Source organism: Panthera onca, chromosome E1 (genome assembly GCF_046562875.1).
Source record: "Panthera onca isolate mPanOnc1 chromosome E1, mPanOnc1 haplotype 2, whole genome shotgun sequence".
In the NCBI taxonomy this organism is placed as follows: Eukaryota; Metazoa; Chordata; class Mammalia; order Carnivora; family Felidae; genus Panthera; species Panthera onca.
Window position 1 is genome coordinate 57,912,191 of NC_138352.1, and position 23,013 is coordinate 57,935,203.

General features: G+C 44.5%; 1 protein-coding gene across 5 annotated transcripts in view; it reads left to right on the forward strand.

Annotated features, from left to right (window-relative positions):
- ATP6V0A1 (ATPase H+ transporting V0 subunit a1) overlaps nucleotides 1-23,013 on the forward strand; it is a 54,598-nt gene that overhangs the window by 26,479 nt on the left and 5,106 nt on the right. For 2 of the 5 annotated variants that reach the window (XM_060646036.3, XM_060646038.3), the window contains exons 10-21: nucleotides 2,207-2,419; nucleotides 3,090-3,240; nucleotides 4,363-4,502; nucleotides 4,837-4,994; nucleotides 5,450-5,540; nucleotides 9,373-9,491; nucleotides 10,197-10,413; nucleotides 10,954-11,061; nucleotides 15,756-15,863; nucleotides 16,848-16,865; nucleotides 21,804-21,921; nucleotides 22,236-22,407. In XM_060646036.3, the coding sequence (XP_060502019.1) occupies nucleotides 2,207-2,419; nucleotides 3,090-3,240; nucleotides 4,363-4,502; nucleotides 4,837-4,994; nucleotides 5,450-5,540; nucleotides 9,373-9,491; nucleotides 10,197-10,413; nucleotides 10,954-11,061; nucleotides 15,756-15,863; nucleotides 16,848-16,865; nucleotides 21,804-21,921; nucleotides 22,236-22,407 (1,613 nt within the window). Of the gene's footprint in view, nucleotides 1-2,206; nucleotides 2,420-3,089; nucleotides 3,241-4,362; nucleotides 4,503-4,836; nucleotides 4,995-5,449; nucleotides 5,541-9,372; nucleotides 9,492-10,196; nucleotides 10,414-10,953; nucleotides 11,062-11,872; nucleotides 11,948-15,755; nucleotides 15,864-16,847; nucleotides 16,866-21,803; nucleotides 21,922-22,235; nucleotides 22,408-23,013 lie in introns of all 5 variants that reach the window. The other 3 variants (XM_060646037.3, XM_060646039.3, XM_060646042.3) reach the window with 2 other exon arrangements.

The following is a 23,013-nucleotide window of genomic DNA, read 5'->3' on the forward strand; positions in this document are numbered from 1 at the left end:
TTCTGAGATTTCAGTTACCCAAATCAACTGTGATTCAGAAACAGATGATCCTCCTTCTGATGACATCAGAAGGTCAGTAGTAGCCTAATGCTGGTCACACACCTAACACCACTCCCCGTACTTCATCTCCTCATGCTCATGTAGGCATCTTTTCCTCTCATATCCTCATAATAAAAAGGGTGAGTACAGTACAGGAAGATATTTAGAGATATCACATTTACAGGACTTTTATTATAGCATGTTGTTACACTTTTATTTTTAGTTATTGTCAATTGCCTAATATAATTGCCTAATTTATAAATTAAATTTCATCATGGGTATGTGTGTATAAGAAAAAACATGCTGTTTATAGAGTTAGGTACTACTCACCGTTCCAGGCACCCACTGGGGGTCTTGGATGGTGTCCCCTACAGATAAGGGGCGCCCTCTGTACTTAATTCCAAAGACCGTTCTTTCCAGTGGAGGCAGAATCACCAGAGATGCTGTAACTCCCATCTCAACTCCCTTTGTCCTTTTTCCCTCCAACTCCCATAGTGTATGACCCACCATCTTGACCTATTGCTGGCTCCTTTGAGAAGCACTCACCCCTTTAACCAAGGGACGAAAGTTTTTAGAGCTGCTGGTGGGTGGTGGGCCAATTAGTATGTTCTGGGTTCTAGGCCTGTCTTATCCCCTCCTAGACTCATGGATAGATTTTTAAAAGGCATTGGCAGTATGGCCAGAATTTGATCTTTAAAGTACCCAGCTATATGAACTGAAACTTTAAAAAGGGATTGACTGTCAAGGAGTGAGATGTGGGTGTGGGGGATGGGGAAAGAGAAAAGCAAATAGGGCATTGCTTACACGTTTATTTAGCATTCTTCCAGAAGTTTGAATGGTAATTGTAAAAGTGTCAGCAGCCAGAAGGAGAGAAAATAACTTTGTTCCTTTATTCTTAAGTGATACAAGAGTTTCTCTAGCCTGCAGGTTTTTTAGAAACCTGTATGGAAGTCCCCACCTACTGCCCTTCAGAAAGTAGTTACTACTTTTTTCTGAATTGACTTGATGAGCCGAGTATGATGGAGCCTTGTGCTAACATGGCTAGTGCATAACTTTTTCCTCTGTAAAGAAATGTGGAGATTTAAGGTCAGTTTCCATACAGAAGTGTGAGTGATGGGTTACTCGCCCTTTGGCTTAGCCCCTCTTCTGCTATTGAAATCTTAAATGGTGATTACCAAGGCAGTGGAATGTAAAGTGTCCCTTCCCTTTCTTCTACCGTGGTTTCGGTTTCAGCAGCGTGATCACTCTGAGGAAAACCTGTGCTGATTTCCAAAGGATCAGCACTGAAAATGTTTCCCTCCCCTTCCCCCAAGAAGCCTGACAGAAAGGCAAAGCCTCATCTGCCCCATGATAACAGTGGTATGTGGCTGTCTAAATCCCCTCTAAGGCCATGAGTCCTCCTGACCCCACAGTGTCTCCTGTCTCTTGTTCCCTGGCATGGAGTGTCTTCTGGCATAGGTAGACAACGGTGCTCAGCCCTGCCTCTTTCCCATCATTCCCTGATGCTGGCTTCTGTTCAGGGGATTCTGCAGCTTACTGTTCTTAAGTATGGATTTTATCAACTCCCAGGCCTATGATGATGCTGACTTCTTTGAGTTTGAGACTCCATATGGAAAGCCATTGCTCTTTAATGATCCAGGTAAAAGCCAATGACCTATATTGTGCTGTGGACTTGGTGGGAAGATAAAATATAGAAGAGCTAAAAACAATTTCCTCAGGTTTCTCTTCAGATTGAAGCTAACAGAAAATGAATATTAGTAACTAAAACTGTAATTTCTTATAATTTACCCCCCAAAAAAGCCATTCTATTTTTTTTTTTTAATGTTTCTTTATTTTTTGAGGGAGAGAGAGACAGACAGAGCACAAGCAGGGGAGGAGCAGAAAGAGAGGGAGACAGAATCTGAAGCGCTCTAGGCTCTGAGCTGTGAGCACAGAGCCTGACGTGGGGCTCGAACCCACAAACCGCAAGATCATGACCTGAGCTGAAGTCTGACGCTCAACTGACTGAGTCACTCAGGTGCCCAAAAAAAGCCATTCTAGTCTGAAGAAGAATAGATCCCTAGCAGCCCTTCTCAGAAAGCTGTGCCTCTTTCCCATTTATATGCTGAGATCTAAGACTGGTTCTGTATGTAGAAGGATCTCTCCTTGTTCCCTTCTCTCCCAAAAGGTTCTGAATCAAACAGAGGACCACCGCCAGAGGGTTCTGCAGGCGGCTGCTAAGAACATCCGTGTCTGGTTCATCAAGGTGCGGAAGATGAAGGCCATCTACCACACCCTGAATCTGTGCAACATAGACGTGACCCAGAAGTGCCTGATCGCCGAGGTCTGGTGCCCTGTCACCGACCTCGACTCCATCCAGTTTGCACTCAGAAGGGGCACGGTGAGTCCCGCACCACTAACCATGCAGCCAGGAAAAGAGGTTCCCATCAACAATAACATGAATTAATTACATTTTTGTGGCATTTTTACTTTCAGAGTTCTTGACTATACTCACCTTGTACTCCTCTTATATCCTAACCATACATTTTGTACATCTTGGTTTTCTGAATGTGGAAACTGCAGTTCAAAAAAGATGAAATGACTTGGTCGTATACCCGTGATTCTTCAGGGTAGCTCATGACCACGATGTCTGTTTCCTGATCCATTCTTTCTGTCCAGCAGACCACTTCTGAGGGATACCTCTGGCAGTCCCGCTTAGTAGTTAGAGTTTGAAAACATTCGCTGCTTTCTCCATAAAAGGAGGAGAGAACAGCGATAATCTCAGAAAGGCAGATGATTGTCTTCAGACAAGGAAGTGCCATATTTTCTTTGGTTACACATTTTAGAACTGAATTTTTTTCACAGTAAGGATATTCTTCCCAAGACTTAATGTAAATTTTTCATTGTAAATTTTATACCTAGTTCCGGTTTCTCCCAAAGATGGGAAGATCGAGAAACAACTCACATAGAATAAAATGCACGTATTTTATATGTACAGCTTGAGGAGTTTTGATGAATATGTTCATGGTCAGGATGATCTAATTTTGCTATGTGTGCTCAATGTTTCCCAGGAACACAGTGGCTCCACTGTGCCCTCTATCTTGAACAGGATGCAAACAAATCAGACTCCCCCAACCTATAACAAAACGAACAAGTTCACATACGGCTTTCAGAACATAGTAGATGCTTACGGAATCGGAACTTACAGAGAGATAAACCCAGGTAAAAAGAGCTTGAATCTTCTAGAGGTTTGATTTTTTGTTTGTTATTTCTTCTAATGCTTCCCTTCAAATGTTCTTGAATAACTGGCTTAAAACTAACAGTGTTGTCAAGATCTCAGCTCTAGTGTCATTCCTGTAAAGACGTGCCCACTTTGACACAGAGAGGGAGGTTTGTTGCTGGGTGGCACTCTTTTAAGAGGTGGTTTTAGGGGCGCCTGGGTGGCGCAGTCGGTTAAGCGTCCGACTTCAGCCAGGTCACGATCTCGCGGTCCGTGAGTTCGAGCCCCGCGTCAGGCTCTGGGCTGATGGCTCGGAGCCTGGAGCCTGTTTCCAATTCTGTGTCTCCCTCTCTCTCTGCCCCTCCCCCCTTCATGCTCTGTCTCTCTCTGTCCCAAAAATAAATTAAAAACGTTGAAAAAAAAAAAAAAAAAAAAAGAGGTGGTTTTATAGGAATGAGCTCAGTGGATTGGATTCTTTTGTGTGCCCTCCCAACTATGAAACACCTGACTTTCTCTAGCACACCATTTGCAGGAAGTACTTTAAGTTTTTTCTGAGATATCTGATATTTTTAAAAGGCTTCCCTATACCAGGTTAGACAGAGAAAATATAGCAATTACTGACCATTTTAGACACAAAGCAGATTTCACAAAGCAAAGCCAGGAGAGTTAATTATTAAATCAAGAGTCTGGGAATTCGTTTTTAGCTGGAGTCTTCTACAGGACTGACTTTGCTCTGGGTTCCAGGCTTTCTCCCACGTACCTGAGAGCTTTATTCAGCTGGGAAGTGGTTGCTGCACAAGGGAAGAAAGCTGGCCTGTCAAAGGAGCAGTGTCCCAGGAGTTAGAGAAAAGGAATCAAAGAACAAATTACACTGTTGCCAGGGCTAGGGACAAAACTTGCATTTCCTGTGTTCTTTGTTTAAAATGCTAGCAGTAGGCCTAGATGCCATCAGAGCTGCTTTGTGAGGTCCTGTCATGGAAGGTTTTCCCTGAGAGTTCATCTGACCAACAGCTTGGGAGTAAGTCCCCTTGTACAGATCTTAGAGTACGGTGAGGAATGTGATCTTTTGGTGGTGGGCACAGTTGTCTGTACTTTGTCTTTTTCCTCCTTTGGTTTCTTTATAGCTCCATATACCATCATCACTTTCCCTTTCCTGTTTGCTGTGATGTTTGGGGACTTTGGCCATGGCATTTTGATGACCCTCTTTGCTGTATGGATGGTGTTAAGGGAGAGCCGGCTTCTCTCCCAGAAGAACGAGAATGAGGTAATGTTTGTCACATCTGCGTCGGACCGACACTTTGTAATTCCTCAAGCAGTCACTATAAAATTATGATCTGAAAGTCTTTTATTCGTGAAGTTATAGAGAAGTTACAGAGGCCATGTCAAGAATAGAGAAGTTATATTCATTTTAACACTGAAGCGGCCATGTGCTGTGAAAGTAATTTCTTGTTAGCATTGTATTTTGACCTTTACGTTAAGCTCTCTGACCCAGGGTGGGGTAAAGTAGTGTGAGAAGAAGGGTCTAGTATATTCTCAGTATTGTCACAACATGAGCCACCGAGAGTACATTTCATTGACTTCTTTCTTCTGCTTTCCAGATGTTTAGCACAGTGTTCAGTGGCCGGTACATTATTCTACTGATGGGTGTGTTTTCCATCTACACTGGCCTCATCTACAATGATTGCTTTTCCAAGTCTCTTAATATCTTCGGGTCCTCCTGGAGCGTACGGCCAATGTTCTCTTTGTATAATTGGACGTAAGTTGCAAAGAAGACGAAAGTCAAAGCTTATTCCTTTCCTGTTCAGCTCTGATCTTCCAGACAAGTGGTAAACTTCTACTTCTTTCAGAAGTGGCTGACAGTGTCTCTGTTTCAGAAGAATGCAGTGTCCCCTCTTATTTATGCCCCAGCCTGGGAAGTGTTTTGTGATTCTTTCAGTACTCTCAAGAAACTGAGACTATAAATGTAGGCACATTGATTCTTTTTGTAAATTAAAAGCAGATTCCCCAAATTCCCTGCTTGGTTATGTAGGTGTGTTTGTTTGTTGTGTTCTTTTGTTATTGCTGATCCCTTCTCATTCTCAGATGCTAGTCCCTCCTCTTTTATTGAAGAGACAAGACAGTTGTAGTAGTTTCTTTCAGGACCAGTTTTTGGACCCTAGCAGTTTCCCGCTCTTGATAAAAACAAATGGAACTTTTCTTCTAACATGGTAGGGATGAGACACTTCGGGGGAACCCTGTTCTACAGTTGAATCCAGCTGTTCCTGGAGTTTTTGGTGGACCATACCCTTTTGGCATTGATCCAGTAAGAGCACTTCTTTCCTATATGTCTAACACCAGAGTTTTAAACTGTAACCTTGAAGTGAGAGAATTAAGTTGAAGATAAATGGTTATTTGGTTTTCAGCTGAAGGGTTTTTTTTGTTTTTTTTTTTAAGTTTATTTGTTTATTTTGAGAGAGACAGAGCACACACATGCAAGCAGGAGAGGGACAGAAACAGAAGGAGAGAGAGAATCCCAAGCAGGCTCTGCACTGTCAGCGCAGGGGCTCAATCCCACGAATGGTGAGATCATTGCCTGAGCCGAAATCGAGAGTCGGACACGTAACCTACTGAGCCCCCCCAGGCACCCCTTCAGTTGACATGTTTTTGGAAAGTCTTTTGTGTATTTGTCCAGAGTACTTCCAAACCATGAGAGACCCAAGTGCCTTGGGGACCCAAATAATTTTTCCTGCACTACTTATTTTAGAGATGGCTAATAATTTTGACCCTGGGAAGATTGATTTTCAAGACTCCTTCCCAATTTATTTCTGTTTAACTTAGTTTAGGAGGTATTATAACAAAGCAGAAATAGTCCTTTCCTATGGGTTCTAGATTTCCATTCTTATCTTTATATACTTAAAAAACTTATCCCAGAATTAAAAAAAAAATACTTAGGCAAATAAAGTGTGATCAAATCTTTTGTATTGTGTGCTTAAAAGGGGGGTGGGGGGAGATTTAAGAATGATTTAAGGAGTACAGCATTCCAGAGGAAAAACACATCATTATGGGCCAGAAAGATCAAGGTTTCTTATAAAAAATGGGTATTAACTTGGCCTTTAAAAAATGTTTCAGATTGGTATAGGTGAGAAGTGTGTACAAAAACATATAGGTGGGGAAATACAAAGTTATTTATTTTTATTATTATAAGAGCAGATGTTACAGAAATGCTTACTGTGGGCCAAGCATTGAACTCTGCCCTTAACATATCTGATTTCCCCTCCAACGGTTCTTTTTTTTCCCTTCCAAATTTTTATTAAATTCTAGTTAGTTAACATGTAGTGTGATATTAGTTTAGGAGTGGAATTTAAGGATTCATCGCTTACCTACAACACCCAGTGCTCACCCCAACAAGTGCCCTCTTTAATACGCATCACAGTCTAGCCCATCCCCCACCCACCTCCCTCCATCAACCTTCAGTTTATTCTGTCTTTAAGAGGCTCTTACAGTTTGCTTCCCTCTCTCTCTTTTTCTTCCCTTCCCATATGTTCATCAGTTTTGTTTCCTAAATTCCACATACAAGTGAAATCATCTAATGTTTGTCTTTCTGACTTACTTCACTTAGCATAATACTCTCTGGCTCCAGCCATGTCATGGCAGATGGCAAGCTTCCATTCTTTTTGATGGCTCAGTAATACTCCATTTTATATATACCACATCTTCTTTACCCATTCATCAGTTTACAGACACTAGGGCTCTCCCCTCAAACAATTCCATCAGGGAAATACTGCTATCCCTATCATGCAGATAAGAAAACCAAGGCTTGGAGAGGTTGGATAACATTTCACACATGCATTTAACAAATGTTTATTGAATCCTTGTCTGCAGGCATAGTGCTTGCTGGGGGAAACACAGAATTGTAAGATGTAGCTCCTGGCCTCAAGTAGCTTAGAGTCTAATAAAAATATTAGGTAACATTTATATAGGGTTCTGTAGTTAACAGAGTGTTTCGTTGTTGTTGTTGATGTTGTTTTACCTACATCTCATTTGACACTTAAGGGTAGGTGTTGAGTTTGATGTGCCTGTGGGATGCACAGGTAAAATGTCCATCAGGCAATTGGAGGTGTAGAACTGAATTTCAGGGAAAATGGGCTGGAGAGAGAACCAGCCACATGTTTTGAGATTAGAAGTCACCGAGGATAAGCTCCTTGCAAGGAGCCCGTTCAGAAAAAACGCCAGGCTCACTGGTGGAAGGTCTGGCTTATCAGGTTACTGAGTTCACACTTTATCGTAGAGAAGACAGTGGGGGTGTGAGGTAAGTTTGGGCACAGGGAAGTGACTGCATCAGAGTCAGTGATTTAGGAAATGTGATTTGATGGCCAAGTAGAGGCAGAGAACTACGGGAAAATATTACAGATGCCCAGGCCCTTAGGTGACAAAGCTTAAGGCAACTAATATTTAAAAATAGATGGAATGACAACATTAAGGGTACGTGATCAGTAAAACACAGACCGGGGGAACATCTACAAAATAAATGTTCCAACTTTTTAAAATATTTTGTAAGGAATTAAAAAGGAGAGCTGAAAGGAGAATTTATAGATTAGAGATTTAAGAGCTGTGTCAGTAATCAATGTAGAGACCTGATCTGTACCCTACTTTTGAATAAATGAATTATTTTTAAAAATTGGGGCACAATCATGGAAATTTAAATACTGAGTGTATGTTTCATGGTATTAAAGAATCATTGTTAATGTTTTTGGGGGTGATAACAGCATTGTGGTTATGTTTTGATAATGAGTGCTTACCGGAGCACCTGGGTGGCTCAGTTGGTTAAGCATCCGACTTTGCTCAGGTCGTGATCTCACGGTTTGTGAGTTCAAGCCCCACGTTGGGCTCTGTGCTGACAGCTTGGAGCCTGGAGCCTGCTTCAGATTCTGTCTCTGTCCCTCTCTCTCTCTGTACCTCACCCGCTCACGCTCTGTCTCTCTCTCAAAAATAAACATTAAAAAAAATTTTTTAAGTAAAATAAAAACGAGTGCTTACCTTTTAGAGATATGTACTGAAGTATTTACAGATAAAATTATATGATATCTGAACTTGGCTTCCAAATAATAGGGAAGTGGGGAGTAGGTTGTGTGATGAAATAAGATTGACCTTGAGCCAATAGTAATTTTTCAGGGGGGCACCTGGGTGGCTCAGTCAGTTGAGCATCTGACTCTTGATTTCAGCTTGGGTCCCATGATCCCTGGGATCATGGGATTAAGCCCTAGGCTGGGCTCTGCATTGAGTGTGGAGCCTACTTGAGATTCTGTTTCTCTCCTTCTGCCCCTCTTCCCCACTAGTGTGTGCTCTCTCTCTCTCTCTCTCTCTCTCAAAAAAGAAAAAAAAAAAAAGTATGCAAGCTGGATCATAGGTAAATGGGAATTTGTTATACTCTCTACTTAAGTCTATGCTTAGAATTTTCCATAATTAAAAAAAGCTTTCAAATAGGTAAATAAGGGCTCCTGGCTGGCTCAGGTGTTAGAGCACATGACTCTTTCTTGATCATGATTTCAAGTCCCACTTTGGGCATAAAGCTTACTTTAAAAAAAAAAAATTGGGTGGCTCCTGGGTGACTCAGTTGGTTAAGCGACTGACTTCAGCTCACTTCATGATCTCTCCCTCTGTGAGTTCAAGCCTCGTGTCGGGCTCTGTGCTGACAGCTCAGAGCCTGGTGCCTGCTTCAGATTCTGTCTCCCTCTCTGCCCCTCCCCCACTCATGCGCACGCACGTGCAGTCTCTCTCTCTCTCTCTCTCTCTCAAAAATGAATAAATGTTAAAAAATTTTTAATTAAAAAACTAAAAAAAATAAAAAATTGGTGAGGGGCACATGGGTGGCGCAGTTGGTTAAACGTCCGACTCTTGATCTTGGCTCAGGTCATGATCTCAGGGTTTGTAAGTTCAAGCCCCACATTGGGTCTGAGCTGATGGTGTGGAGCCTGCTTGGGATTCTGCCACTCCTTCTCTCTGCCCCTCCCCTGCTTGTATGCACATGTGTGCACACACTCTATCTCTCTGTCTCAAAGTAAGTAAATACTAAAAATTTTTTTAATATTGGTGCATAATAATGTCCCGTTCATGAACTCTTTATAATGCTTTTTTGTTTCCTTGGATTGTGATAGATCTGGAACATTGCTACCAATAAACTGACCTTTCTCAACTCCTTTAAAATGAAGATGTCTGTTATCCTTGGCATCATTCACATGATGTTTGGAGTCAGCCTGAGCCTCTTCAACCATACGTGAGTTGCTGTATTTCTGTCACAGGAACACGCATAATTTAGATAATGCTTTCGCCTAAAGAAATCATGACATCTTTGGGGAGGGATTAATAACTCAGAACCCTATTCTACATTAAAGAGGTGCTTTTTATAAAAATCTCATGTTCTTAAATGAGGCTTAATTAGCATTAGTCCCTTAACAATTTACAATTGTAGTAAAGCTCTTTGAAAAACTTTATGTCATTTTCATCAAAATGAGTGAGTTATTTTTTTTTCTCTTGATGTGTAACTCACACAAAAGTATAAACTCTGGTCCCAGAAGGTACTATATTTTCCAGTCTCTTTCTGATGGGAAAAGTTTGGTGGTGGGGGGTGGGGGTGGGGGTGGTACTGGAACTGTCCAAGGTCCAAAAATTTAGAAATCACAATTAATCCTGCTTCTCTCTGTTGCCTTCAGTGCATCTGGCTGTTGCTTCTTAAAGTGATAAAGACAGAATTGAGGGAAGTGTAGGTAGGAGATCTAGTGAGTACTCCATTTGGTCTGGGGGTGACCCTGGGTCTGTTCACTGTTTTGTTTTTAATTTTAATTTTTTTTAAAGTAAGTTCTATATCCAATGTGAAACTTGAACGGACGACCTTGAGATCAAGAGCCGCATGATCCACCGACTGAGCCACGAGGCGTCCCTGGATCTGTTTGCCTTTAACATTTTTTTTCTCTCTTTTTAGCTATTTCAAGAAACCCCTGAATATCTACTTTGGATTTATTCCTGAAATAATCTTCATGACCTCTTTGTTTGGCTACTTGGTTATCCTTATATTTTACAAGTGGACAGCCTATGATGCTCATACATCTGAGAAGGCGCCAAGCCTTCTGATTCATTTCATAAACATGTTTCTCTTTTCCTACGGTGACTCTAGTAATGCGATGCTTTATTCTGGACAGGTGAGTCAACCCAGAGGTAGACTGGCTTAGGTGGTTCCCTCAACCAGGAAGCCAGATATTTCTCTTCGTTTCTTTTTTAATGTTTGTTTAGTTTTGAGAGAGAGAGCGCGTGCATGCACAAGTGGGGGAGGCTCAGAGAGAGGGGGACAGAGGATCAAAGCGGGCTCTGTGCTGACATCAGAGAGCCTGATGCGGGGCTTGAACTCATGAACTGTGAGATCATGACCTGAGCCAAAGTCAGATACTCAACTGACTGAGCCACCCAGGTGCCCCAGGAAGCCAGATATCTGAAAAAGCCTTTAAAAATCTCTTTCCGTGGTGTTGGTGTTCAGCCCATACCTTCAGACCTAAATTCAGCCCATCCTCCTTAGCATCCTATCAGATAATTCTTGGGCTTTGCCACAATATCTGCTAATTAGTTTGAGAAACTGGATGGTGTCATTCATAGATCAGTAAGAAAATACTGTTTGGGGGAAATTTGTGCTAGAGTTGGAAACTGCATGTTTGATTAATGTGATGTGCCTTGTCCTTACTTTGTAGAAAGGAATTCAGTGTTTCCTGGTAGTGGTCGCGCTACTGTGTGTACCTTGGATGCTACTATTTAAACCACTGGTCCTTCGCCATCAATATTTGAGGAGGAAGCATTTGGTGGGTGTATTTTTGTTGCTGAAAGATACTAGATTTTTTTTCCCCTTGAGAGCAAGGCAATTCCTCATCAGATATAATGAATTGTGCATAAGACTACATCCTCTTAAAACGCACTTGTGTCATATCCCAGCATGTGCACTGGACCTGATGAAAAAAAAATTTTTTTTTAAACCCATGTATTTGCTGCTCGAACATCTGGATTCAGCTTTGAGTAGCTTAGGTACAGGAAACGAGTCATAAGTTTCTGCCTTTCTTGGTCATGCTTTGCTCATGCTGTGCTCAGCAAAATCCAGGTCTGGGCCTGCTTAGATGCAAACTCAGCCAAATCAGGGCTGCAGGAGCTACAGGTGGGTGAACCCACTCATGTGGTTTGCCTGGGCAACCACAGGGCTGACGCTGAGACATTTTCGTTTAAAATGAGACCATGATACTTTCACCAATTGAGACATCTGGGAAAAAGATTTTTTTTTAAATGCCACACATAAACTTGTGTTTACTCAATGTATGTGTGCTTATGAGTTCTATACATACACACACACACACACACACACACACACCAAATTTTCATTTCTGGCTATGCAATAATGATTACTTATTACACTGCCTAATAAAACCCAAAAGATCTTATTGCATGACTCTCATACGGCTGTTAGATTATTATTCCTGTTGGAGAGCAGCTGAGTTACAAGACCCTCCTTCTCCCTTTTCTGACCATCTTCATCCTTCCATGTACCCTCCATTCGTCTCCCCGCCTCACTCCCGCCCTCTTTTGTTTCTTTCTCCCTTCCTCTTCTCTTCCATTCACTATCAGGAAGGGCAGCCTGTGGAGGCCCCAGTCAGCCCAACCCCGAGCCAGCAGGGACTAGAGGCAGCAGCGGCTGCAACAGTGAGTGAATTAAAACTGACAAACCATCACATTTTGTGTAAAGAGGTGGCAAACAGTGCAGCAGAATTCTTTTCAGTTATATGGAGAGCATGGGACATGTGTGCTCTTGGGAAGTCCATCCTTTTCACTCATTGGGACAATGATAGAAAAGACTTCCACCTCTTACGAGTAGATTCTAATATCATCTTTATCATTGGTCTGTCTACTAAGTTTCTATTCAAATTTGTAAGTACAGTCACGTCTATGGGAGGAAAGTGGCTGTTGTACCCTCTCAGAATCCCATCATCTTAATGGGATGTATTTTGTGACCACGTATTAGATGCTTTTTCTGCATGGAGCAAGAACATTTCTGTGATTCTTGAATAAGTCTCCCTGCTCTTTAAACTTCTGCTTCGGAGTGATGCTTGGACATTTGGTCCATTTTAGCTATGACTTACTCTCCTGCCAGTCGGAGCTTATACATGTCTACTTTTTTGTAAGAGACTCAGAAGCCCTCATGTCCTCAGCTGTTCCATTGAGACCTCCACTCCACCATGTGTCTCGTGTGTCTTCTGCATCTGGTACAATAACCAAAGTCATCTGTTTCGACTTTCCTTCTTCAAATACTAACTCATGATTCAGCAACAGCACTTTGAATGTTAAGTATTTCAATATTTTTCCCGAAAAACATCTCTTAACCAAACTGTTTTAATGTGCTAGTATCAACTTAGCCTGGTGTATTCTAGGTAATCAGTAAGATTTTAAAAATCTCACCAGCAGTAATCACACATGTACTCTTGTGATCTAGTGGCATCATACTCCTTTATAAGAAAGTGAAATATTTAGATGGATAGCTCTTTCCTTCATTAGGTGTTTCTGATCATTTTAAACCTAGAAAACTGCTGTGATCCTTCTAGAACTAATCTAAAAGGGCTGATATTTTGAATCAGAAGATAGTTTAATGTTACTGTTTAAAATTATTTTCAAACAGGGATTTACTCTCTCCTTTGAGAAATGTTTTAAGTCCACAAACCACATACTATCCATTTATTGACATTCTTTTCACGTGCCCTTCTTTCTGTTAGTCTTAGCATATTTAGGATGTGCTTCTGATGCATCCGTTTTGGTGCTTTTAACTCTGTTACCCTCTTCTACGATATTGTCCAAGTGAAACGTCCCCCGTCTGGAAACCTGCACCTTCATAGAGTCTTCTTAGCCCACTGGTTCTTCTGCGAAACGTCTGGTTCTATTGAGCCTCATGAAAGCTTCAAGATGATCATTTCACAAGGACTCTGGATTCTTGACCCTAAGGGCTGAGGAGACAATCACTGATCTGTGTTTGTTCTGTTCTTTGTCCTTTGGGTTGTCTGTAAGCAGTGTATTATGGTTTAATGTTTTCTTTTTTCTGCTGATGTGTATGTCTCATCTCCCCTTCCTGTAATTTTCATGTCCTGTGTCCTGAAGGGACACTTGCTAGTGTCTGGCTGAGAGGTTTACCCTGTCTGCCCCTCACTCTGTCTGCTGGTTGGGAAAAGCTTCAGAAATGACCTTCTGCTTTAGGATCCTTAAAGCCTGAAGCCTGCCTCAACCCTGTAACCCGTGCCAGGATATGCTGGGGTCCTCTCCTGTCACCAGTGCCCTTTTTGTACTTCCAGTCCACCTGCTGAGGTCTGTCAGGTGTAATGTTTGCATGACCTGGAGGTGCCCAGGGTCTCGGTGCTTCCCGAATCTGAGTACACATCAGAATCACCTGGTGACCTTTACGTTTGTTTCTTAGAGTATTAAAACAGAAGAAGTAATAAAGATAGTCCACAGTTCCATGACCCAGACAATCCTCCACTGACATTAAAAAGTAAAATTAAAGCAATAGGTTAGAAAATGCAAATAGTACTGAAAGTGAAAGTGCCCCTGTCCCTGGGCTCCTTCTCCTACTCAAAGGCAGGGGAATTTTGCCTCCAATATTTTTCTGCATATATCAACATATTGCTATCATCTATTGATATAAATATGTATATGTATTTGTACATGTGTATGTATACACGTTTAAAACATACTAGGAATTGTGTTTTAAACTGTAGCACTCTTTTGCCCCTTGATTTGTTAAGTTTAAAAATTTTTAGTGTATCCTGGGAGATTGTTTCACTCTTTTTTTTTAAATTTTTTTGTTTTTAACGCTTATTCATTTTTGAGAGACAGAGAGAGACAGCAGGAATGGGGAAGGGGCAGAGAGAGAGGGAGACACAGAATCGGAAGCAGGCTCCAGGCTCTGAGCTGTTGGCACAGTGTTTCACTCTTTTTTACAGTTGTCTAGTATTCCATAGTACATTCTGTTGGATATGCTAAAATTGTGTAATCACTGTCATTGATGGATGTGTTGGTTGTTCCCAATTCTCTGCTATTATAAATACAAATGCAGGGAACATCCTTGTCCACATATCTTGATAACATTTCATAAACATAGATGTTCCCAGTGGTGGGGGTCTCAAAGGGTATGTGCATTTTTTTGTGCTTGAATTTTCAAGGTAGACAATAAAAAATGCTTATACAGTTTGTACGTGGGGAAATATTTTTTAAAATATAGATTTTCTGGGCCCCACCCCAGATCTACTAAGTATACAATTTCCGGGGGTAGTATTTGAGAATCTCTATTTAATTTCAAGGTGATTCTGATGCAGCTGGCTCCCTGACCAGCACGGAAGAAGCCCTGCTTCAAGGAGAAGGAGAATTTGCCCAAACACTGAGTTCTGGTGGTCAGTCAGCTGTAGTAAAAAGCTGCACACCAAAAGGTGAAGCTGCGAGTAGGGACCTCCGGGCAGTGGAGCAAACCTGTTGGCACATTGTGCTGCTGCCCAGAAGGCCGATTTGCAGGAGAAAAGTTTTTGAACTCTTGCCTCGTTTGGGGTCCCTGATCAGAAACCATAAGAAGTGGGCCCAGGACCTGTTTCTTTAGCTCCTGTTCACTCTGGCGGGTTAGCACTCATTGGTATTTGTCTTAACCCCAGTTCTGCCTGGTTTTGTACTCAAAGAGTCCTTTTGTCTCAGTAAGCCCAAGCTTTTCCAAGTCAGGTTGACTTAGAAATTCTGGTTCTGGAGAGCCCGCTGAACACCATGCCTGGGAAACAAGAAGCAAACACCCATTTGGCATTTGCCCACATGCCTGGAAGAGAGTTGTTGTAACACTCCAGAATCCTCCATTGAAGGAAAGGGGACTTTTTCATTCCTTTTTTTTTTTTTTTTTGACCTCAGTATTCTCTGGCCACAGGCTGATGTCCATATAGATTTCTCCCTTCCCTGATCTAGGAAGTCCTTTGTTCCTGGGCAGAAACCCCGTATGCTTCTGGGAGAAGTTGCTGGAACTCTTGGGTTCCAGTTGAAAGTTTATCAGACCAGGTTATGGTCACCATGTCATTTGGCTCCACTCCCTCTTAGAAAGTCTGATCTTTAGTTCTAGAAAAACTTAGACCACTGACAACTTTACAGATAGAGCTACACTCATTGCAAGAGTCCGTTCAGGTTAAGCTTTTCATTCAAGCAGTCATCTCAGTTAGTGTTGACCAAGGCCAGGTTGGTGAGTCTTGGTGCAGCAGGCTGCATGTTTCCTCTGATCAGAATGAGGTGGTAAATGTAGTTGGGGCTGGGGCTGGGGCGGTGCTGGTTGGGTGGGAACAGTGGTTTGTTTTTACTTGCCTGTTGGATCAGCGGGTTTTGATTTTGTTGTTAGAATATATGCTTTTCTGAGGTTTGTATGTACTAACCATCACCCTTCCCCACTCACAGAATGTCACATTAAAGCCCAGGCAAATTCTACTCTTTCTGTTCATCTGTGTAGGGAACTCTCAACTTTGGTGGGATCAGGGTGGGCAACGGACCGACAGAGGAGGATGCTGAGATTATTCAGCATGACCAGCTCTCCACCCATTCAGAGGACGCAGAAGAGGTAAGATCCAGTGGAGTGGGCTTCCTCTCCTTCTACTGTGGGTCAGCCCTAGGCTTATGTGCATAGGAGGCCTCCCTACAGTCTTCTTAGAAAATGAAAATACTAATACTAATGATCAGCCTGCCTTCTGGGCCTCTTAGGGCACCACAGCTTTTTCCAGTGGGCCTGCTCTGAACTCTAGGTGTCACCGGCAGCCCCCATAGCAGCTTTGCTTCATGGTCCGAACTTGAATTCCGAGTTGCCTGCAGTATTCTGCGCGCAAATCTCAATTACTAACTGTGCTCCTGGGGACTGAGGGCAGCGGAGACCCCGGCTTCCCAGGTCTTATTACCAGAAACACAGGCCCCTTAGGGCAGCCTCTTCATCCCTTGCCCCTTCCAGGAATGGTTCCAGTTGGAACTGTAATCGCTGGTCCTTTTAAAGTCTTGTCCCACGAATCTGCTCTCTGTGGCAGATACATTATTTGAGCTTTTGAAAAATGTTATTTGCCTACTTTTTACAGGGAGGGTGAAAAGCAGTAAGGTCAAATTAGACTTTTCCTTAAACCACCACCTCCAAGCTGCTTTTTAAAATCCGGTCTGCTTGCCTTGACCCCTCATGCCACAGAACCTGTGAACTGAACTTGTGAATGTCATCTATTTGTTATATTCTTTTTTCCCCCTTGTTATGTTCTTTTTCAAACAAATAGAATAGGAGTTGAGGACCCAGGTGACTGAACTTTTCAGTCTAACTGACCACTTCCACTGTGTGTATGACATTTGTAAAAAGGAATTGCAAGGGTTGGGGTGCCTTTAAAAAATATGTATCTTCATGCTCTAAATCCTGCTGGTTTTGCTCTCTGTATGCTGAGCATGTCTGCCTCCAGCACGTTAGACCCATTTAACATTAACGGTCTTCCCCGAGAAACAGTCAGTAACCTTGTGCTTATGACTCGTGACCTTGTGTGGCATGGCTTCCCACTAAGTGTAAATTTGTGTTTTCAAGCCTACCGAGGACGAAGTGGTAAGAAACAAGTTGGCTTTGCCTTCATGTTTATCTGGGGCTTCTCTTCCCATCCTTGTGATCACTCTGCTGACCCTGCCGCAACCCTGGGGCCACATGTGACACCTGTGTGTCCTGCATCTCACTGGCCATTTCTAACCAGTCCGTGAACCTGTGTTCTGAGAACATCCGTCTCCATTAACTGCATCTCATGTCGGTCACCTCTGTCTTTGTTTCGTTGACTTTGCTGATCTAATACCTCTGAGAATGGCTTTGAAAGGAGCTACAAGTAATGTCTGCATTGGCATTCTTGAAGTGACCCCCTTGGGGGTCAAATCCCATTGGTCTTTGCCTTCCTGTCCTGTGATGTTATGTATGGTATGGTCGCTCTGCTGCTGGGAGTAGCTGTTTCCTCCTTGCTCCTCTGAGAGCTTGTGAGTAAAGCTCACCCTTCCTCCCTGTCTGAGATGCAGCCACCCTCTTCCTACTGTCCTCATCAGCTTGATGATGCTTGAAGTGAGAATTGCTGGACCCTCGCTTGGGGTCACTTGTACCTCCACTATGACCCAGGTGGGAGGGAGACAGCTTTCAAGAGGAGGCTTTGCCTCTCCGATACATCCCAGAAAAAGCAATCCCAGCTGCATGAAAGGAGTTCATATTAATACCAGGTAATAGAAACAAAGTTGGCTATTCAGGCCACATTTGGAGTAGAAGGCCTTTGAGCTCGGCAGTAATTCATTTAGCAATACACACATTTTGAATTGGGTGTTTTAAAGGCCTTGCTGCACTGTTTGCATCTTCCCCCAGAACTTTTCTCTAAAATATCTAGACCCATGAGCCCTCCCCTTTCCTGGCTCTCCTGGTCCTCTCTAAAGGGGCAGTGGGATGGGAATGGGAAAACCTTTGCTGATTCTGTGAAAAAACAAAAACAAAAACAAAAATAAAACAAAACAAAAAAAAAAAAAAAACAGGCAGTGCTCGATCTTCCTGAAGGCTGGAGAGCCTCTTTTGCTGGCCTCCAGGAGCCTCTGGTTCCTTTGGACTGCTCATCTGTTCACAGTCAATGGTGGAGCTGCCTGGAAGGGCTGGCTGGGAATGTGTTCCATGATAGTGAGGAGCCCAGCCCTCTCCCAGTAACACAACCTCCAGCAATACTGCTCTTTTAAGTGCCTTCCTAGTTGAGCACCCAATGCCATGGCCATTGTCAGAACGGTCCTCATTTGTAGCCATTCCTCAGGGGTGTTGGACATCCACACCAGATGGACTGTGATTCAGCCTCCCGAGTCTCTGGCCCCTCAGCTCCCTCAGGGGTTCAGCTTCCCATGGCTTCCTAAATAATGATGACATTTTATCAGGCACATGGGCAGTCTAGTTCTCCACAGCCAGATTTAGATCGGGTTAAAATTATCTAACCTAAAGATTTCAAACCTTTTTTTTTTTTCTTAATCCAGCCTGGAAGTTCTTCTAGAACTTCCCCTTTTTGCTTGGCTGTGAAAACCCATTTGCCCCATGGAGGCCATTATTCCAGCCTGCTAAAAGCAGCAACCCCTCTCCCTGGGGAGCACTCAGTCCAGTTGCAAAGCAGGGCCAGGCTAGTTGATTGTCTGGGAAATCTTTAAAGGCTGTAACCATTCAGCAGGGGTCAGTCGCCCCTCTCCCTATTGTGTCATCTCACCAGGTGTATTCATCCCACCCATCCATCCACCGCACCCACGCACCCGCCCATCCATCTGTTCATTCATCCTGCCCATCCATCCATCTGTTCATTCTTTTATCCCACCCATTCATTCATTCACCCTCTATGTGTCAAGCACTCTGTTTGGTATACAGAAACTGCGAGAAGAAAAACATAGTCCTTGCCCTCAAGGAACTCCCAGACAAATTGAGGAAACAGTCTGGGTGACAGGTGGTGTGACTGAGGTGTGCCCAGGATGCTGTGGGAACACAGAAAGAGGGCACCTGACAGGTGCTGGGGTGGGAGTGGAGAAGAGGAGACCAGGAAATGGTTCCCTAAGGAAATTGTTGCTAAGCTTAGTCTGGTCAAGCAGGAGTCTCTTTGGGAGGATGATGGGAATGCAGACCCATCGGTGTGTATAGTTATCTTAAAGACACGGGCCTGCGGACCCATCACATTTGGGGGATAAGCAAGTTCATAGCTTGGCTGGAGCTTAGGGCCAGGAGTTGGAGACCAGTGAGAGGTGAGCCTGGAGGTTGCAGAAACAAGCCGCAGTAAAGCGTTTGGATAACAAGGAGCCGTCAGGGGACCGTGAAGCCGGAAGTGTCACAACACATGTGCGTGGCTCTAATGGGGGTGTTATGGGAGGTAGTGGATTGGGGAGGGGTCCCGGTCTGGAGGCATGGAGACCAGCTAGTCTGATAGGAGTCGTGAAACAATTGGGAAGCCTCCAGTGAAGTGAGGCGTTTGCAGGGAGTTGGAAAGGGAGGGACCAATAATGAGATTAAGGAAGAAAGAGCTACAGGTCCCAGGGCCTTAATGAGTGTAGGCAGTGAGAGTGAGTGAGGATTCAAGATGGACTTCCAGGCTTGGGTGCCTGGGGCCCTAGTGGTGACACTCCATCAAACATGGGACATGGAGTAGAAGTCGTGGTGGGGTCAGAGGAGAGCAGTTAATCAATCTGGGTGGCACTAGGAAGAGATATGGCACGGCCAGTTGGAAATGGGCAACACGGAGATGAAGACATCCATTTGGGAGTCCTAGGGGTGGCCGTCAAAGCCCTGAGTGACAGTGCTGTAGGAAAGGTGTAAGAGCTGAGGCTGACTCTCCAGCATTTAGGGAAGAACCAAGGAACACCCAGGGGGTAGGAGGAAAACTGAGGGGAGGCGAGTGTCTTGAGAGGGAGGCGGAAAAGGCGACAGTGGCAGAGACTGCAGAGGTTCAGTCAGGACACAGAAGGTCTGTTAGACCTCACAACTGGGAGGCAAGGGAGGGGGTGCCAGGAAGGTCAGGTGTGCGGGGCAGAGAGGGTGGAGGGCAGGGCGCAGGAGAGGAGTAGTGGATGGGCCCTGCAGGTGGAGTGGAGTGTAGACAGGGAGTCTACAGCGATTGCTCCTCAGTCACCGCTGACTCATGAGGCAGTGATAGGCTCCTAAGTGCCTGGCTGATTTCTCACTAAATCCTCACCTCGGCATCATTGTCCCTCATTGTATAGAAATGAAAACTTGCCCATGGTCTAGAAGAGAGGCTTTCTCCACGTTCTCCATTCTTGTGGGAAGAACTCCGGGTAGAGTAAAACTGCTGACAAGGGGCTGGCTCTGAGGAAGCCCGGCAGTCCCTACTTTCATAGAGCTCTTAGGAGCAGACACCAGTGCCCCTCGGAGCCAGGACCCTTCCTGCCTCTGAGCATGGGTTCTGGGTGATGGCCAACAGTGGTGGGAGAGCTCTTAGCGGCGCTGTTGGGATTGAGGTAACTAGGATTATCTTAGTTTTCAGAGTAACTAGGAGGCTTGAAGAACCTACTGCAGAAGAAAAGCCCAGAAATACTCAGAGTGTAGATGGTCAGAGGTGAGGGAAACTGAGGTAGTCGCCCAAAGGTGGTGTGTTGGAGCTGGCCTCTCTCCCCACTGACCACACCCCTGAGGGCCTGGGCTGTTAGCACTTTACCAGCCAGCTCCTCCTCTCGTCCTGCAATTTCCCAAGACGTTTCTCGTGTCCTTTGGGAGTGGAGTCATGTGAGTCTTGAAAGAAACTGGTAAAAAATAGACTCTGACCTGAAGGCAAGGGGAGGCCCTGTGCTTCTGGGGTTCTAGGCTGGGCTGCGTGGGAGGAGCATGGGAAGAGCCCGCCTCCTGCTCTCTGGTGGCTGCTGATGGCTCCACCTGGCCACAGGAGAGGCCTGAAGTATGCCTGATGCTTCTAGAGCATACCAGTAATTCTTCCCTGGCTGTGCTTGGAGCGGACCTACAAATGAACTCCTGAAAGTTTGTTCTACCCCTACCCCTTTACTCTGAAAACGGTTTTTATTTATTTATTTATTTATTTATTTATTTATTTATTTATTTTTAACATTTGTTTATTTTTGAGAGAGAGAGCGTGAGTGGGGTCGGGGCAGAGAGAGAGACACACACACACACACACACAGAATACGAAGCAGGCTCCAGGCTCTGAGCTGTCAGCACAGAGCCCGACTCAGGGCTCAAACTCAAGAAACATGAGATCATGACCTGAGCTGAAGTCGGACGCTCAATCGACTGAGCCACCCAGGTGCCCCACTCTGGAAACAATTTTTGATGTTGAAAAGAAGGCTGGGAGAAAGGGAGCGTGAGAAAAACAAATACGAAAAAACAATAGATGTTATGTTTGGTCTCAGTCAACTGTAGGATTTTGTGAAACTTTTGCCAGAATTTCCCTGTGTAATCTTTTCAGAAGTGACAAAAGAAAAAGGAGGTTATCTTGTTCCCAATAGGTTATCGGAATAATGAGTGAAGTGGCTGTGGAGGCTTAGTCTTGCCTCAGCAGCTCCTGGCCTGTTGGCCGGTGGCTGAAGTGTAGCCTGGGAAGAGGCCGTTCTGCTCTCATGGCTCAGTTAGAATAAAGCACTTCACTCGGGCGCCATAAAGAGGAAGTTGGCTGGAGCAGGCCCAGCAGCAGGGCCCTAAGAGTCCTGGGTCCAGACAGTCCATTTCTCTGAGTGCTCTTAACTCGGCATACATTCCACCCCTGGGCTTATAGCCTAGCAAGGTAAAGAGAAGAATCTCATTAAGATGTAGGTCATTAAAATATAGCGTATTAAGGGAAATGGGGTATCCAGTTGGGGAGCTAAGCCAGGCAGGATTTCTGGGGACGGCTGAAGACATCACCTGAATTCAACGCTGGGATTCCTGTTCCGTGTAACTGTTAGTGCTCGGGCCCAGGCCCAAAGTGCCAGGTGACCATCACGTCCTTTCTGCACATCCCCTCCCAGCCTTATATCTTCTCTCTGGTTTTTCTCCCACGAACAGTTTGACTTTGGGGACACCATGGTCCACCAGGCCATCCACACCATCGAGTACTGCCTGGGCTGCATCTCCAACACCGCCTCTTACCTGCGGCTCTGGGCCCTCAGCCTCGCTCATGCACGTGAGTGTGTTTCTCCCAGATTGAAAATTAGGTTTTCCCCTTCTCTGGGCACTCTCTCGGATGCGGAGCTTAAATAGAGTGGAAATAACATAAAGGCGCTGGAATTATTCAGACTCCTGAGTCCCAGGAGAAAGATGTCCAGATGGGAGGACCAGCACTTTTGCCAGATTTAGCTATGCACGGTGGTCCTGCCCAGGTTGCAGGAAGCCACGGTGCCGCAGACACTTCAGGAGAGGGATGACGGAGCAGAATCCAAGGCCCGCAGCACCTCTTGCCAAACTGAACCGGATGTCCTGTCTCTCCCCATTCCCCAGAGCTGTCTGAGGTGCTTTGGACCATGGTGATCCACATCGGCCTCAGCGTGAAGAGCTTGGCAGGAGGTTTGGCGCTGTTCTTCATTTTCGCCGCCTTTGCCACCCTGACCGTAGCCATCCTCCTGATCATGGAGGGCCTTTCGGCTTTCCTCCATGCCCTGCGGTTACACTGGTGAGGAACAGCGAGTTCGGGGGCTGCGGACGTGTCCTTGGCTGCACTGAGGGCGGCTTTACTCTTGTACAGAATCCAGAGACACTAGGAAGTGTCTGCTTTCATTCACATCATTCTGCCCGATGACCTATGTCAGGAGTGAGCATCAGGAAGTGTCCCCACAAAAGCACAGCTCACCTTTCAGAGCCCCCCAGGGGACAATTCTCTGGTGGATGTTGTCAGATTCCTTCTCCCTTTAGCATTCTTCACTGCTCTTGAGTATGGCTTAAAAGACTGAGGCTGTTGGTTGGTTTGGTTGTGTTTTTTTTTTTTTTTTTTCCCCTTTGGCATAAACTTTCTCCTGTCTTCAGAGAGATGCAAGCAACTCTGGAGTAGATTCGCAGTCCAGGAAAGTGCTAGAGCACACTGTACCCCAGTTTTGTCCCCCTCGTTCTGTCATTGTGCCAGTGTCTTTGGGGCAGACCCCTAGCAGTTGACATAGGTAGGGGGATTCCTGGTTCCATACTGTGGAGCTCAGTTCACTGAAGCAGCACCTTCACAAGGACAGGTTTGGGATTTGTTTGTGTTCTTTAATGTAGTTTGTGGCTCTTAATGGCTCTGCACAGA